General features: G+C 44.3%; 3 protein-coding genes across 3 annotated transcripts; 2 read left to right on the forward strand and 1 right to left on the reverse strand.

Moving 5' to 3' along the window:
* Positions 1–48: 48 nt before the first annotated feature.
* LOC131261039 (putative fatty acyl-CoA reductase CG5065) lies at positions 49–1,874 on the forward strand. The gene is made up of 4 exons (XM_058262931.1): positions 49–674; positions 749–1,294; positions 1,371–1,628; positions 1,700–1,874. The coding sequence occupies exons 1-4, from the start codon at positions 49–51 to the stop codon at positions 1,872–1,874; spliced, it is 1,605 nt and encodes a 534-aa protein (XP_058118914.1).
* Positions 1,875–2,789: 915 nt separating this feature from the next.
* LOC131272347 (mitochondrial nicotinamide adenine dinucleotide transporter SLC25A51) lies at positions 2,790–4,953 on the reverse strand. The gene is made up of 3 exons (XM_058274054.1): positions 4,004–4,953; positions 3,802–3,931; positions 2,790–3,729 (listed from the first exon to the last, which is right to left on the reverse strand). Exons 1-3 carry the CDS (start codon positions 4,480–4,482, stop codon positions 3,445–3,447), a joined length of 894 nt encoding a protein of 297 aa, XP_058130037.1. The 5' UTR covers positions 4,483–4,953; the 3' UTR covers positions 2,790–3,444.
* Positions 4,954–5,602: 649 nt separating this feature from the next.
* LOC131261070 (mucin-2) lies at positions 5,603–13,569 on the forward strand. Its single transcript, XM_058262975.1, has 5 exons — positions 5,603–5,828; positions 5,899–7,436; positions 7,500–7,776; positions 8,592–9,386; positions 10,636–13,569. The coding sequence occupies exons 2-5, from the start codon at positions 5,925–5,927 to the stop codon at positions 12,489–12,491; spliced, it is 4,440 nt and encodes a 1,479-aa protein (XP_058118958.1). The 5' UTR covers positions 5,603–5,828; positions 5,899–5,924; the 3' UTR covers positions 12,492–13,569.
* The last annotated feature ends 892 nt before the right edge of the window (positions 13,570–14,461 follow it).

A 14,461-nucleotide genomic window follows, 5' to 3' on the forward strand; every position in this document is an offset into this window, starting at 1 on the left:
CGAGCGCGCCATCACCTGAACAGCGAAGGCGACCGAACGTTGAGCATCATGGATGAGGATCTCGCGATGACGAAGTTGCCGGACCCACAAGCGGGCAGCATCGCCGAGGCGTATGCCGGCCGGGCAATTTTTATCACCGGCGCAACCGGTTTCATGGGCAAGATTATGGTGGAAAAGCTGCTGCGTGACTGCGGGGACATTCGATGCATATATTTGCTGATCCGCTCCAAGAAGGGCGTAGATCCGGCTCAGCGCAAGGATGAGTACGTGAAGAATCTGGTGTTTGAGCAAGTGCGCGAGAAGTACAGCGATCGGTTGGAAAAGATCCGGCTCATTCGGGGCGACATACTGAGCCAAGGGCTTGGCCTGAGCGAGGCGGACCATCGGGAGCTGGTGGAGAACGTCGAGATGGTATTCCACTGTGCCGCAAATGTGCGCTTTGACCAACATATTCGACAGGCGGTCGACATAAACCTGAACGGTACGATACGAGTATTAGCACTCGCAGAAAAGATGCACAAGCTGGTGTCCTTCGTACATGTATCTACGGCTTACTGCCAGTGCAATGAGGCGGTGCTGGAGGAGAAACACTACACTGCCCCACAGAATCCGGAAGGAATATCGAAGATGGTTGGGCTGCTGGATGACGACATTCTGGATCTCATAACACCTAGGTTGGTATGCTACCCATCGTCAGCGTTTGGTCAATTTCCTCATATTGCTACGATCATTTCCTATTCGTTTACAGACTGCTGAATAATCTTCCCAATACGTATGCCTACACGAAGGCTCTTACCGAAGATCTGGTCTATCAGTCTCGTGGTAAGATACCGCTCGCCATCGCAAGACCATCGATCGTAACGGCCGCCATGAGGGAACCGCTACCGGGCTGGGGAGAAGGTACCAATGGGCCGACGGGGCTTCTGATTGGGGCCGGTCGAGGCGTCATTCGCAGCATGCACTGTAATCCCGAGTACTTGGCTGATTTCATGCCTGTCGACATGACGATGAACGCAATCATCGCAATCGGGGCCGAACGGATGCGCAATCCGCGTAAGGATGACGTGATGTACTACAATCTCACGTCGTCGGCGGACAATCCAATCAGCTGGGGTGAGGTGCTGGAAACTGGCCGCCAAGTGTTGAATGAGAATCCATTCTGCTTTGCTCTGTGGTATCCGGATGGGTCGATCAAATCGAACTACTTCTACCATCTACTCTGTGTCATCTTTTTTCACTTCTTGCCTGCCTACTTGATCGACTTCCTGCTCTTTCTCCTGCGTCGTAAGCCTTTGTAAGTAGCAAAAGAAGACCGTGAAATATCTTATGAACCATCGCGTGTAACAACCTTTGAAATCTTTTTCTTTTAGCTTGGTAAAGGTTCAGAAGAAGATATCATCCGGATTGACGATACTCCAGTACTATACGACCAAGGAGTGGATTTTTAAGTGCAACAACACCAAAAACTTGTACAAGCGGCTTTCCGAGGCCGATCGCAAAAGCTTTTATTTTGATGTCACCGAAATCAACTACAAAACCTATTTGTACGATTTCATTCTCGGAGCCCGCCAGTATATCCTGAAGGAAGCACCCGAAACGTTACCGCAAGCCCGAAAGCTGCTACGAAAGTAAGTCGAACAAGAGTTTGTTCAAATTTGAAAACAGTTAACTTGATTATCGCCAATTTGTTTACTTTTAGACTTTACATAATGGACAAAATTGTCCAGGTCGGAATATACGTCCTTGGGCTTTGGTTAGCTTGGACCTACTTCGAAGTGGTAACCGGTTCGATTCAGTATGTGTTCGACAACGCTATCGCAGGACTTCGAGGTAACAGCTACCCGTCGACTGGTGCAGTGAGGCAAGGTCTCTGATTTCATGTTGCTAGTACTTAGACACGTTTATACGAAACATATACTCTATACATGTTAGACATATTTGTAAATGTTAGAAAGTGTGTATTTTTATAGATAAATCCGATTTTAAATTGATACACGATATACATATTATTGCACTATCTCACACTATTTTCAAAAGCCTTCGGAAGTGAAAAAAATTAAAATTATTTTCAAAAATGCTCGATCGACCGAGATACAAATGCAAAGTGTGAACTACATCAATAAACACATCTCACATACGGCAAATAAGCCTATTGTCGGCAAATAAGCCTGAAAGAAACATTATTTCTTCCTTACTTTGTGTTCCTAAAATATGTTTTACTTACCTCCTTTAGCTGAAACTGCCTTGGGACGAACTATCTCATTTGAGTTAGTTTACATACCGCCGGCATTCTTGGAGTTCACGTTATAAACCTGACCAGTTCCCCGTGGCAAGTTTAAATTCATGCATTTAAATAATGACGATTCAACGACCGTTGCCTTTGAAAATAACGAAGAATTACTACATTTACAGGGGTTTATCAACATTCTTCGGTTGTGCATAACCCTATCACGATATCGTCATAACTTTTAGCAACGTTTTAGATTTAACATTGTTCTTAAAAAAAAATCGAAGTACGTAGAAATCAAATGTGTTAAAACTTAAAGCAAAGCTCTGATGGCTTGTCATTATTCTGACCGTACATATCAAACTTCCTGACTCTATACTCGAAGCCACTGGACCGTGTTGCAGTATGTGCTCGAAAATGCACATCATTTACGAAAAGGAGGTTTAGTTTAGCCTCTTAAACGATGGGGTCAAATTTGAACACATACACTATATAGTTTGTGAACATTAACTTGTGACAAGTTTGTTTTTTCAAGAAAGTCTAGCATACTTGTAACTTTTAAATTGTGCATATCATGGCAATTTTATTAGGATAGGTCACATTTTGTACGGATAACGTCATTCGCTACATATCGGAAAAGGAATTGCTACAACCATTATTTAATTACACATTAACCACCATTCACTTTATCTTGAACGTTTTATTGTACGACACAACCCAATGATATTGGGATATTATTTTGGTTTTAAGATTCGCTTCGAGCAAACTGCGGCTACATAATTTTCCTAAATTAATCATAGCTAAGCTAACCGTTGAACTGCGCACGCGAAATACAATAAAGTACAGCAAATGTGTTGTACACACTATGTAGATATTTACAAATCGATATTTACACGACGAGCCAAAACTACACTAAATACTTTTTTGTAACACGTGGTGGTGATTGGGAAAAAACAACTAAAGCCCCCTGAACGGCGAACCCGACAAGTGAAATCGCATTAAATGCAAAGGACAGAACATGCTGTTGAGGGTACATGAAACTGTAGATACGCAGTGAAACATAGATCTTTGATCGCACCGCACGGTCATTAGATGCCTTGTACTTCGTTCGGCGAGTAACTTCTGTCAAACGCGTCTGACTAGTGTATCAGAATGATCGATTAGCTAAATTTGCATATTGCAAAAGAGATGTTTGTTTCACGGTTCACTGAACTGCTTCAATAAAACACTTTTTTCAGCTGCTCGTAGGCCGTATTCATGATTCCCCAGCTAAAGAACGCACGAGTACAGTTCATAGAGACACCTTTGTACACGTTTCGTAGCTTCCGGTCGCGGTCATTGTACACTTGCTGCAGAGCGGCCCACATGTTTTCATAAGGTCCACCCACCCGACACTGCATTGTTACTTTAAGCACGTTTAGCGGGTAGAACAGGGAACTAATAAATGCACCAATGCACGCTCCGGCGACAAACTCTTGAGTACGTTGAGAAATAATGGTTGCCTGGACAAAGAGTAAAATAGAATCAATTACAGCAATCTGTTATACGCAATGGTCTTTTAACTATGTGCTTACTCTTTTTGGTAATCGACTGTCGGCTTCTTCTCTCAGTATGAAAAACATTGCATTCGATGGGCCGTTGCGCCACAGAATCGGTACTAATCCGCGGTACAACTCTTTAATACCATTTTCCATAATTATGATTCTGCAAACATTACAAAAGAAATATAGTATTGCCGCTCTGTTAAAACCTTTCACCGTATCGTTATTAGCTTACTTAAAAGCGTGGTGGGTGTTGCGATACTTTTCGTGGTAAGCGGCGTCTGCTAGCAGCGTTTGGACCCTCTCGAAAGGCATCAGTACAGCTTCCACTGTTCCAGCAGCCATGCCAGCCACTGTTTTCGCGGTGTAAGGATTCACGTGACAGTATTCTACCAAAGGCCGCCTGGTGCTATCGTACACGCCGAACATTAGCGACAGAGAAATGGTTTTCTGTGCTAGCGGGGGAAATATCCCTCGATAGAGGAAAGTCATTCCTTCGCTGCGTAGCTGGCCAAAGGCCTGCGTCAAGTGTACGCCATGTAGCATCTGCCGGAAGATCATTTTGTAGATCGGATAGGTCGCCGTTATATTCACAAATGCTGCTCCCCAGCCACAGGCAAATTCTCGCCAGCAGAATATCGGAACGGTGGTTTCATTTGCTGCTGCCGTCACCGTGGGAGGCACTCCGGCCGTTTCTGCCCGTACGATTGCCATGGTGATACGGTCAACCAGATTGCTTTGCAAACAGAATCGAATCTTCCCTCCAACAGGTGCGTGTACGTGTGTTTGTGTGCGAGTGTTTTGTGCTCATATAAATTAGCATAAAGTCAACAGCGTGTTCCTGTTTTCTCACACATCATTGTGCGTTTAAATGTGGACAGCCTCGGGACACAAATCTGTTGGCCATGCTTCGAAAATGTTACCCTTATTTCGTGGGTTATATAATTTAGGGCCACAGCTGGGTATGATTGATGATGCTTCTTTCGGTAAGAATCGAACGTCAACAAAAATGCTACCAGGCGTATCCGCTGCGCGCTATTTTTGAACTTTTTTCGAGGTCTTGACCGCAGCAAAAGAACGTTTCGCGAGATTTCGTTGCCAAACGTTTGGCTTCACGCCGACACTACGATCCGTTCATTCCTAGCTTTTACAACAAAACTCACAGATAAAATTGATTAGATCAGAACCGTCTCGTGTGGTTTGTGGTATTATTCCTAGTTTGTTTTTTTTGTTCCTCGCTTCACAAATGTCAATATCAGCTGGCAAAATTGCTGCATGGGCAGAGCTGGAATTAACTCCGATCCAAATTTGCCGAATTATTTGAAATTAGCGTTTTGTCTTGGCTTATGAGTTCCTGTGCTTTCTGAACGAAAAACAATAATTACTTTCTTTAAATTTGTATCCGCAGATTGCAAGCATCGCCTTACAATATTTCAAATTTGATTAATGTTCTTTTGGCGAATCGAAATAATTTCGGGTCTTTCCGACTGATTCAGTTATGATTCATCTTTAACGGCACAAACTGCACCGTTTTGGCAGAGTGGATTAATAAAATTATCGTCTCAAAACATTTTCTTCTTTCAATTTACGAACAAGCTCCAACAATTTCGAAACCCACCAATCGTGGGAACGAATTACAAGATTTGGAACTGATTCTGGAGTTATCGGACCTCTCTAACTCCTTGTTCCCTTTATGAGCTTACACCACTAAGTCGCAGGTGTTACGAACGAGTGAAGCAATTTTCTTCGTGCTTCATAAAGTGGAAAATTTCATGTTTTCTGCACTAGTGAAATGGTGAATCAGTGGAAACGAAAAACATTTGTTGCTTACACGTTGCTCAACGCAGATTAAAATGTTACATGATTAAGATTGAAACCGTTTAGTTGACAGCGGGTTCGATCTGCTACTGCGGGTCGTCGAGAGTCGTCGTGTAGTGTATTGATTTGCTGGCAAATTGCTGGACGACAAAGTGCTGGAGAAAAAGTGACCAACTGCAGCTAAAATATCGTAGAAGCGGCGGTTTTACTTAATAATTTATTGATCGAACGTAAGGAATCAGGTATGGTAGGCCTCCGGATTGTTTTTAATTTTGCAGCAAATAGCAATTATTCTAAATGAAACATTTCAAGGTCGTCGGCAACACCTGTGTGCAGAAATGTCTAGTCAGATTCCACCACTGGTTTGTCATACACCTCCCCCGATTGATTTCGACGACGCAGATGACGATGCCGATGATTACGGACCGGAGGACATTCCAGATGATGACGGAATTGATGTCGATGACAACAGTCGGGCGGATTGTTTGGAGGATGATTTTGGAGACTTCGCAACGGTACCACCAATGATGACCCCGAAACTGATTCCTGGCGAACCTGTGATAGAGAAGGAAACGGAAGAAGTCACAAGTATCCCGGGATTAGCAGAAACTAAAGGCACATTTGTGCCACGAGTTGGAAATGATAGCCCTCCTTCGTTGATATTACCGACAGCGAACGTTGATTTCGATGAAGATGACGAAGAAGCGGTAAGCGGGACGGTAGACGAGGAGGATTACGATTTTCAACCCTTCGGTTGCCCATCACAACCGCCTGAACCACCACCACCGGAGGACAGTGTCAGCCTACCATCGTTGCACTTCGATGCAGACACGTCGAAGTCAGAAGATGACGATCACGTCCCTACCCACCCGAACCCGAGCTCAGCTACCGGGTCGGGGATTGAGACGGAGGTTGATCTACCAGCGGTGGCCGTCCCGACGACAGCCGAGCGAACTACACCCGTAATTCAGGAGGGTGGTCGATTTGACGATAACACGGAAAACGACTTTACCGATTTTACCACCGCCTCAAACGAACGATCCTCCGTCGTGCTGGAAATACCAACGGCAAACGATGTCTCGTTCGAGCTGGATGACTACGCTCAACTGGAATCGACACCGTCGGCGGACAGCAACTTTGTCTCGCAGCAAAGCCGTACCGATTTTGCGACATTCGATGCTGATTTTAGTAAATTTGACTCATTCCAAGCATCTTTTCCGGCGACAGTCGATGATCCGGTTGTGGTAAAAACTCCACTAGAAGAAGCCAAGTCGATGCCGAATGTCGAACAGCAAGCGTCAGGAAAGAATCAATCCTCCGAGCAAGGCTTGCCAGAAGATGACTTTGACGATTTCCAAGAGTTTGCCACTTTCTCGGAACAACCTGTCGCGTCCAAGTCTGCAAACATATCGCTGGCACCACCGACGACATCATTCCAAGTAGAATCGACTAAGGACGCGTGTTCAGAAGTTGCTGTTAAAAGTGAAATGTTTAACTCTGCCCATGCAAAGCCCATTAACGATCCACCCGCGGATGAAGACGACGATGATTTCGGAGAGTTTAGCGATTTCAAGCAGTCGGCCTTTAGCAACCCGCCGATCGCTTCGGTACCTTCATTTTCACTGGAAAATGTACACAGTCTGCTCGAAACGATGTTTCCCAGCATCAATCCGGAACCGTTCAGTTCAGATACGGGTCAGCTATCGGCGGTGGGACATAGCATTCCTCACAACTCGCTACATTCCCAGCTGCAAGACTTTGACAATACAAGTGCGCTGACCTATCAGTACAGCAAGTCTACGAGCAGCAAGGCGCTCGTTACCGCACTTGGAATCGATTCGCGAAATATTGTAAGTCGTTGGGGAATAGTTTCAAGTTGGGGTTTTCCACTGAACCAATCCTTTTGTTTGCAGATGTACGGGCCTAAATGGAATAGCTCAATGCCACGATTTGCAGCAAACCTTAGCTTTAACCCTCTGGAACCGTTGAAACCGGATGCCATGGCGTCCAAAGATTCCGGTTCAGCCGCCAACGAGAAACATGCCAACGCGTCGACTATTGCGTCAAAGGTTGTGGGCCCGATGGTCGCTGGTCTCGATCCACTTCAACCGACAATTGCACCAAGCTCATCGTCGGTTCCGGCCGTGCAGTTCGATTGGAATAGCTCGGGGTTGGTGAATCCACTTGAAGGTAAGCAATCGTTCATCTACCTCGTCTCCTGTTGGCCCCCAAACTTTCCCACCGTCGTGGACACTTGTTTCGTTTGGTTTAACTTGTTTTGTTTTCAGCAATGCAAGCTGTTAACGAATTTTATTTAACGCATACATTTTTTTCACAATCATATTCACCTCGCGCCATCACCGTAACATCGTGTTCATACCGCTTGGCCTTTTAATAAATTTTATTATTTTCCCTCACCAAATGGCTGTATATTAGCGAAAATAAACTTTGTGGTCTCCCCTTGATGATGCACCTTTGAATCCATTTATATGTTAGGTATTCAAGCACTAAGATTAACAACCCATAGTGCTAGAATGGTATACAAACCTGAACATGACCTCAACCATATTTAATATTGTTCCTCTTGCGTATATAATTTAATGGCCGTTTCCTCTGATATGGCCTTTGCCTTTCATATGAGTAGGTTCCATTTTTCAATTCTTTCCACATTCGGGGAGGAAATGTTGAAATTTAACTTAGAAATCAATGTAAGTTCACTTCATAAAAGTGCCACGTCATAAAAAGTCCATCTATAACGTGTTTTCCGCTATCTATCATTGCAAACATACAATTTACATGCAAAACACATAAAATTTTGTTGCTCTCTGCAGCTTCATATTTCAATCAATGTCTATTTTCTTTTCTTTCTTTTTTCCTTTGTATCTCTGTTCATTGTTGAATCAATCAATATCTTAATATATAATGTACCAATCAACATGATCGCATCTAATGAATTCCAACAATACCCCTAACGACCCCTACAAAACCGCCCAACTTTCCCTTAGCATCACATGCACACACTTTATTATTGGACCTAGAACAGCTAGAGGTGATGGCAAGTCTGAACGATAAAATAAATGTTGATTCCTCCTCCTACCCCCCTGCACTCCGGTCCACGTCTTACGTTGCTAACACTGTGCAACTACCGCAATGTTCGCCAACAACTCCGGCGGCAACAACATCAACAACTATAACAACACCTCTATTGTTATCACCAACCTTACCACGAACTTCACCACCATCACCACCACCACCACTACCACCACAACCACAACAACCACCTATACAACCGTCTACTGCACCAACAACCCTGTTGTTGGCATCAACAAACCATACGCAAACTTACCGCCCGAACCAACAACATGGCACCGGTGGTAATAATGTTCGACAATCGCAAACGAAAATCGACGCAAATTGCTCCATTACTGCTGGCACGGATGTTAACCCTCTTCGCGCACCGTTGGATTGTACTATCGCTTTGCTTTCCTTTGCCGACGATCGCGATTTACTGATCTCCACCTCCACCACAACGCCAACTACGCCGATTGAATTTGAATTTACACCGACGGATAACATAATTACACACACTTCGACGCCACTCCTCATGCCACCGCCGGTGGGCATGATGGTGATCGGCAACACTTGCCCATTGCTCTCCGGCACTGACCGGATCACCGATCGGCAACTGGTCGGCGGTTTCGAACTGATGGCACCCGGTGCAATGCACCACCGCCCGGAACCCACCACTACTACTTCCGCTTCCGTTCGTGCGCAATCGTTTGACGATTATTTGGATCTTAGTAAGTTGCGCCAAACCTTCTTGGCCTCCTTCGTTGATGTCGTGATTCTGCGTTTTATTCTTACTTTACTTTGTTCTTCAATGCCACTGATGCATGAGTTTTGTTTTTGGTTTATTGTGCGCATAGAAACATCATCATGCTGGAACGATTTGATTCACTCTCATCTATTTCTATCTTTTTTCCATACCTTCTCCAATCGGTTACGATTTTTATTGCAAAAAACAATGCATGCCTGCATAGATTTCCGTTCTGCATGTACTTGGGTTTTTCATTTGTGGTCAAAACTTAGTAGGTGTGGATTTTGCGTTGCATGGTATTGTTTGGGTAGGGTATGTACATACTATCTGCAAACTACAGGACATCTGTTGCATGCCATGATGTTCTATTCTATTCTATTTTGATAGAGGATGGTTCCCGATTGGATGGTCATAAAATATGTATTCTTTTTGAAAATGTTGAATGACGTAATAGTTTCTACTTTCTGGATAACCAATAGACTCTCCATCATTCGCAGGAGTTTCGAGTTATTGTTAACTGTTTTTAAATAGTTACTCTTTCATTTACTGGCTAGAGACATAGAAGCACAGCGTACAATATTCAAATTAATGTACCAGCTGTTAAATTATTCGTTATCCGAAAATTAAAAATTTGTTAGTACCCGGTTGACAAAAAATCCAGTTTTTTGCAGCTATCGTGTAGTTACAGCAAGTTTTTCCATGGCAAATTGCTGGGACTCATGCTGGAACTACATAGTAGCGGCAAAAATTTAAATTTTCGCCAACCGGGTAGTATCTAAAAACCAAAAGCTGGTGATTGGTTTTAAATACAATAAATCAAGTTAAGATAAGTTAGCTTAAAATCAAAATTATTATCATTTGGAAATTTTGTCTGAATATCTAGAAAAGTCAACATAATCAAGATACTGAAGAGTTTTTTTTAGGTTCACACACTTTTTTTAGAATTAGCCGACATACAATTGATTGACCATCTAATTGGGGAAAACCCGTTATGTATTTATTATTGAAGAAATATTTACACAGGGCTGAATGTTAATAAATTGAGCAGCCCTTCATAGTGCATAAGACAATCTGTGAAGCAAAACCAGAATGCTGGCTCTGTAACATCGAGTTGGATTCTTATTTAATTTTTCTGTTTGCACACATTTTCGGCCTTGTTTTGCCATTCTCTTACCATGCCATTTAAAGTTACTCACACTTGTATACGATCAATCTTCAATCTTTCAATCAAGGTGTCCAAGAAATGCTCCAAAAAGCCACCACTGGTCAGCCCGCGGATGGGCCAAAGGGCGAAATTTTGGATCCGGAAATCCCAGAAGACACAGGCGCGACTGCTGCAGATGACATAGCAGTAATGGCTGCGGTGCCAGCGTCAGCGGTGCCGCCACCGTCGTCACACCTAGAGGATGACGATGACGTTCGTTCGTTAGATTTCACCGCCAACGTCGCCACCGCAGCAGCCGCCATCGCCACCGCTGGTAGTAGTAATGTTCAGCATGCTACCACCCTGCCACACGCGAATCAAGAGCCAGGGCCCGTTCAGCATTATCCCTCCCCACCACCACAGCAGCAACCTATGTCAATTTCCACTTCTCCCAACAACGTACCGCTGGTGCGTACCATCAAGCTGCAGGAAACACACATTTTTACGCCCAGCCGGGGCGGTACGCCGGTGTCGCGTGATATTACCGATCGTGATATTGTTGTGCGCGAGTATCATGATGTCGAGTACAGTCTGGACAAACCGTCAGCAACAACAGCTGCCGGAATCAGGAAGGAACCCGACTTTGATGAGTTCAACGACTTCCAATCGGTGCCCGTTAACGTACCGCCTTCAGCCATTCCCGGACCAATGGCAGCGTCTTACGCACGGCCGGTGATTGGACACTCCCCAACGGAGGAACTGGAGGACCGATCCGTCACTGCTCCCAACGGAGGGAAACGAAATGGTGCAGAAGATCCGATCGCTAGTGAGGATGACGATTTTACCGAATTTCAAGCGGCCACCATACCACCACCAGCGCCCATACCCACTGGTAGCGCTTCGCAGCCAGTTAACAAGTCCGTTTCGAACGTGCAACAGCACAATCGTTCGAACACTAGCTCGCCGGTGATGCTGCTTAGTCCGGCGATACTGTTGCCACAGCAGGCTTCCACACCGGCGAGTGGCAAAGATGCGCAGCATTCACGCAGTGGCCCCCAGTCGATGTCCCAGATCAACTGGCCCGAGCCGGGAATCGATCCCGATGAGCTGGCCCGGTTTGAAGCAGCCTTTGCCAAACCTGCATCATCGAAAGCACCGGCAACGAGGGCCGTCCCAGCGGCGGGGGTTCCGAAAGCAGATAGCAACCAAAGCGTAGCAACGAGCTCGAAGCCAATTTCGTCGACTGAAGAGGACGAATGGACGGATTTCATCTCGTCCAAGCCGATGCAAACTTCCGTCCCTCCGAAAGCATCAGCTACTACGAATCAGCAGAAGGCACCAGACACATCGTCGGCAACCCCGTCGTCCAGTGTAGCGCAAGAGGAATGGACTGACTTCATTTCGAGTACGCCAACGACGGCCGGTTTTACATCACACAATCGTCTTTCGTCTAGTCAAAACAACTTCAACTATTCTCGACCACCCGCCGGAGGAGCCGGTGGAGTGAAGGCGGCGTTCAACAGCTGGAACCAACCGCAGCTACCGCCGCCCCAGTTCAGCTCCTGGAACAGTAACAGTCTGTATTATAATCCGATGTCTTCACTTGCTGCGGCAACAGGCCAGCAGCAATCTTTGCCGTACCACCAGCAGTACGCGGGGCTACCACCACAGCAACAGTTCTATGGCCGACCAGACAACAACAACGCTGGCGGTGCATCGCGAGTGCCAACGCATCCCGCACACCACCATCACCACGCGTACCACCAACATCACCAGGCGGGCATCGGTGGGCTACCACAGCAGCCACAGATGCATTTGCTACCGGAACTGTCCTTCATCACACCGAACGCAGCGGCGGGTCCAACGGGTACGGCCGGGGCCAAACCAGCCACACATTCCTTTCTCAGCAACGTGATATCGAGCAACAGTTTTACGAAGAAATGATTGTTACTTCACCACGGTTACGATCGGAGCCGACGTCGTGACGTGGAACGTGAACGAGGCAGAACGATCGATACCGACGACGCCGACGACGACGACCGCAACGGCGCCCAACGGCGACCTAGTCGGCGCTTTTGTCTGCCCACGACTGCCAAAGTTGACGCCTGCAGCAGCACCAGCACGGTAACCGTTGGAGATATAATTATGTAAATAACCATACCCCGATTCCACTGTCCCCCCGGACGCCATGTCCTATGCGTGTAGCAGTTCTGTGTCCTGCCTAGCAAATCCCATTTGCTGGATTGTTCTTTTTTTTACACGTTTAGCTAGTGAGAAAATATTTATCGAAACCTCCAACTCCTTTGTCATTCTCTCAAAGGTGTTGGATTGTGGATAGTCGTGAAGGTAATTGAATTTTGAGAGCCGTGGCAAGTGTTGCCGGTATTAGCCAAAAATCGAAAACAAAAATCAAACATACACTTCTTTACCGTCTCTAAAACAGAAAACCGCTTTCTTCGAGCGCATAGTGTGACTATTTTCTCTAGATGCTTTTCTTTTACTCTTTTTCTCTTAAATTTTCCTTTCCGGAAAATTTGAAGTTGACTTGTCCAGCAAACAAGATTGGATATCATCCCCATTTAACCCGGCATCTTCGTACTTAATTAGGCGTTGACTAAAGATGAATTTTGTTAGGACCAATGTTAGTTTGTAGGTTTTATTTATCTATTACAATTTTGTACTTAAAACAAAGGCTTACCCCCTTACCCTCACGAACGAAACCGCAGGCTGGACTAGCGATTTGGATGTCCTATACTTTCTACTTGTGACCGGCTAAACCGGGCAGTATGAAATGCTACGCAATGTGTTATACATATTTTCTCGATCTGATTGTTACTGCAGCAAGCAAAACGCAAAGAAGAAAAGATGGTATTTTGTGGTCAGCGCGGAAGAGGGTTGAGGGCAGCAAATGTAGCGAGGATATGGTGGAATAAGGATAAAAAGAAATATAGAAAAGCTGAACATTTTGAAAACCAGGCGTTTCGAATGTTGCGCAGTACTTACCACATTTTAACGAAACGAATTAACTGTTGGTGCTATGATGCGAAAGAAAATTGCCACCAAGCGAGGTATTCCGTGATATTTACGCATAATTCAGAGAACATTGTTTGGCCAACGGTGGTTGAAATTTGTCAATGGCAAAGCTTCAACATCATGATTGAATCATGATCTGGTTAAAAGTTGTTGACTTAACTGTTTGTGTGTGATAAAAAATCTTTTTATCTCATTCATCAACTCATGATGAAAAAAAATAGTCAAAGTTATGGAGTTTAAAGCAAATACTTAAAAAGAAAAAAAGACATTTTAAACATAAGACAAAATTTAAAAATTCTTAAACTGTGAAAGACGTGAAAATGTGCGCAGCAATATTACACGAAAAAACACTTTTAAAAACCACTTAGCCCGGCAGATATGTGAAAGTACCATTATACTTGTATTGAATTACGGTCATGTTTATAATCTATTGATTTTGGATTGTTCTGTTGATTTTTAAACAGTTCAATTTCGTAAATAGACTGTATAACAATTTGAAAATTTGTTTGCGATTTAACACGCTAAAGTGGTCCTACACTTTTATAAAAGTAAAACGAACCTACTAACCTAGACTCGACTCCTAAAAGCACATCAAATTTTAAAATTACATTTTTAAATTAATACATTTAAATTTTAATTTAATTATTTATATTAGATTAATTGAATTGATTAATTTAACAGTTTTTTGTTGTTAAAGACTGTAGTTCTACAAAAAAAAAGGATGCTGGTGATTCTTCGGTTTAGAAAAAAAATCAAGTCAATTACTTTTTATCATTATCATTGACATACAATTATAATGGGACTGTTTGTTAATTTGCAACAACATTGGGCCTTTAAAGACAAATGGTTCATTTAGAATTCGTACTATACAAATCGGTCGA

Source organism: Anopheles coustani, chromosome 3 (assembly GCF_943734705.1).
Source record: "Anopheles coustani chromosome 3, idAnoCousDA_361_x.2, whole genome shotgun sequence".
In the NCBI taxonomy this organism is placed as follows: Eukaryota; Metazoa; Arthropoda; class Insecta; order Diptera; family Culicidae; genus Anopheles; species Anopheles coustani.

Bases quoted from the DNA above. Each gene is read 5' to 3' on its own strand.
- LOC131261070 (XM_058262975.1), top strand. From the start codon at position 5,925: ATGTCTAGTCAGATTCCACCACTGGTTTGTCATACACCTCCCCCGATT. The intron at 7,777-8,591 runs GTAAGCAATCGT...ACTTTCCCTTAG, and splicing joins GTTGGTGAATCCACTTGAAG to CATCACATGCACACACTTTA. The intron at 9,387-10,635 runs GTAAGTTGCGCC...CTTTCAATCAAG, and splicing joins TGACGATTATTTGGATCTTA to GTGTCCAAGAAATGCTCCAA.
- LOC131261039 (XM_058262931.1), top strand. From the start codon at position 49: ATGGATGAGGATCTCGCGATGACGAAGTTGCCGGACCCACAAGCGGGC. The intron at 1,295-1,370 runs GTAAGTAGCAAA...TTTTTCTTTTAG, and splicing joins CTCCTGCGTCGTAAGCCTTT to CTTGGTAAAGGTTCAGAAGA. The intron at 1,629-1,699 runs GTAAGTCGAACA...GTTTACTTTTAG, and splicing joins GCCCGAAAGCTGCTACGAAA to ACTTTACATAATGGACAAAA.
- LOC131272347 (XM_058274054.1), bottom strand. From the start codon at position 4,482: ATGGCAATCGTACGGGCAGAAACGGCCGGAGTGCCTCCCACGGTGACG. The intron at 3,932-4,003 runs GTAAGCTAATAA...TAATGTTTGCAG, and splicing joins AACACCCACCACGCTTTTAA to AATCATAATTATGGAAAATG. The intron at 3,730-3,801 runs GTAAGCACATAG...CTCTTTGTCCAG, and splicing joins ACAGTCGATTACCAAAAAGA to GCAACCATTATTTCTCAACG.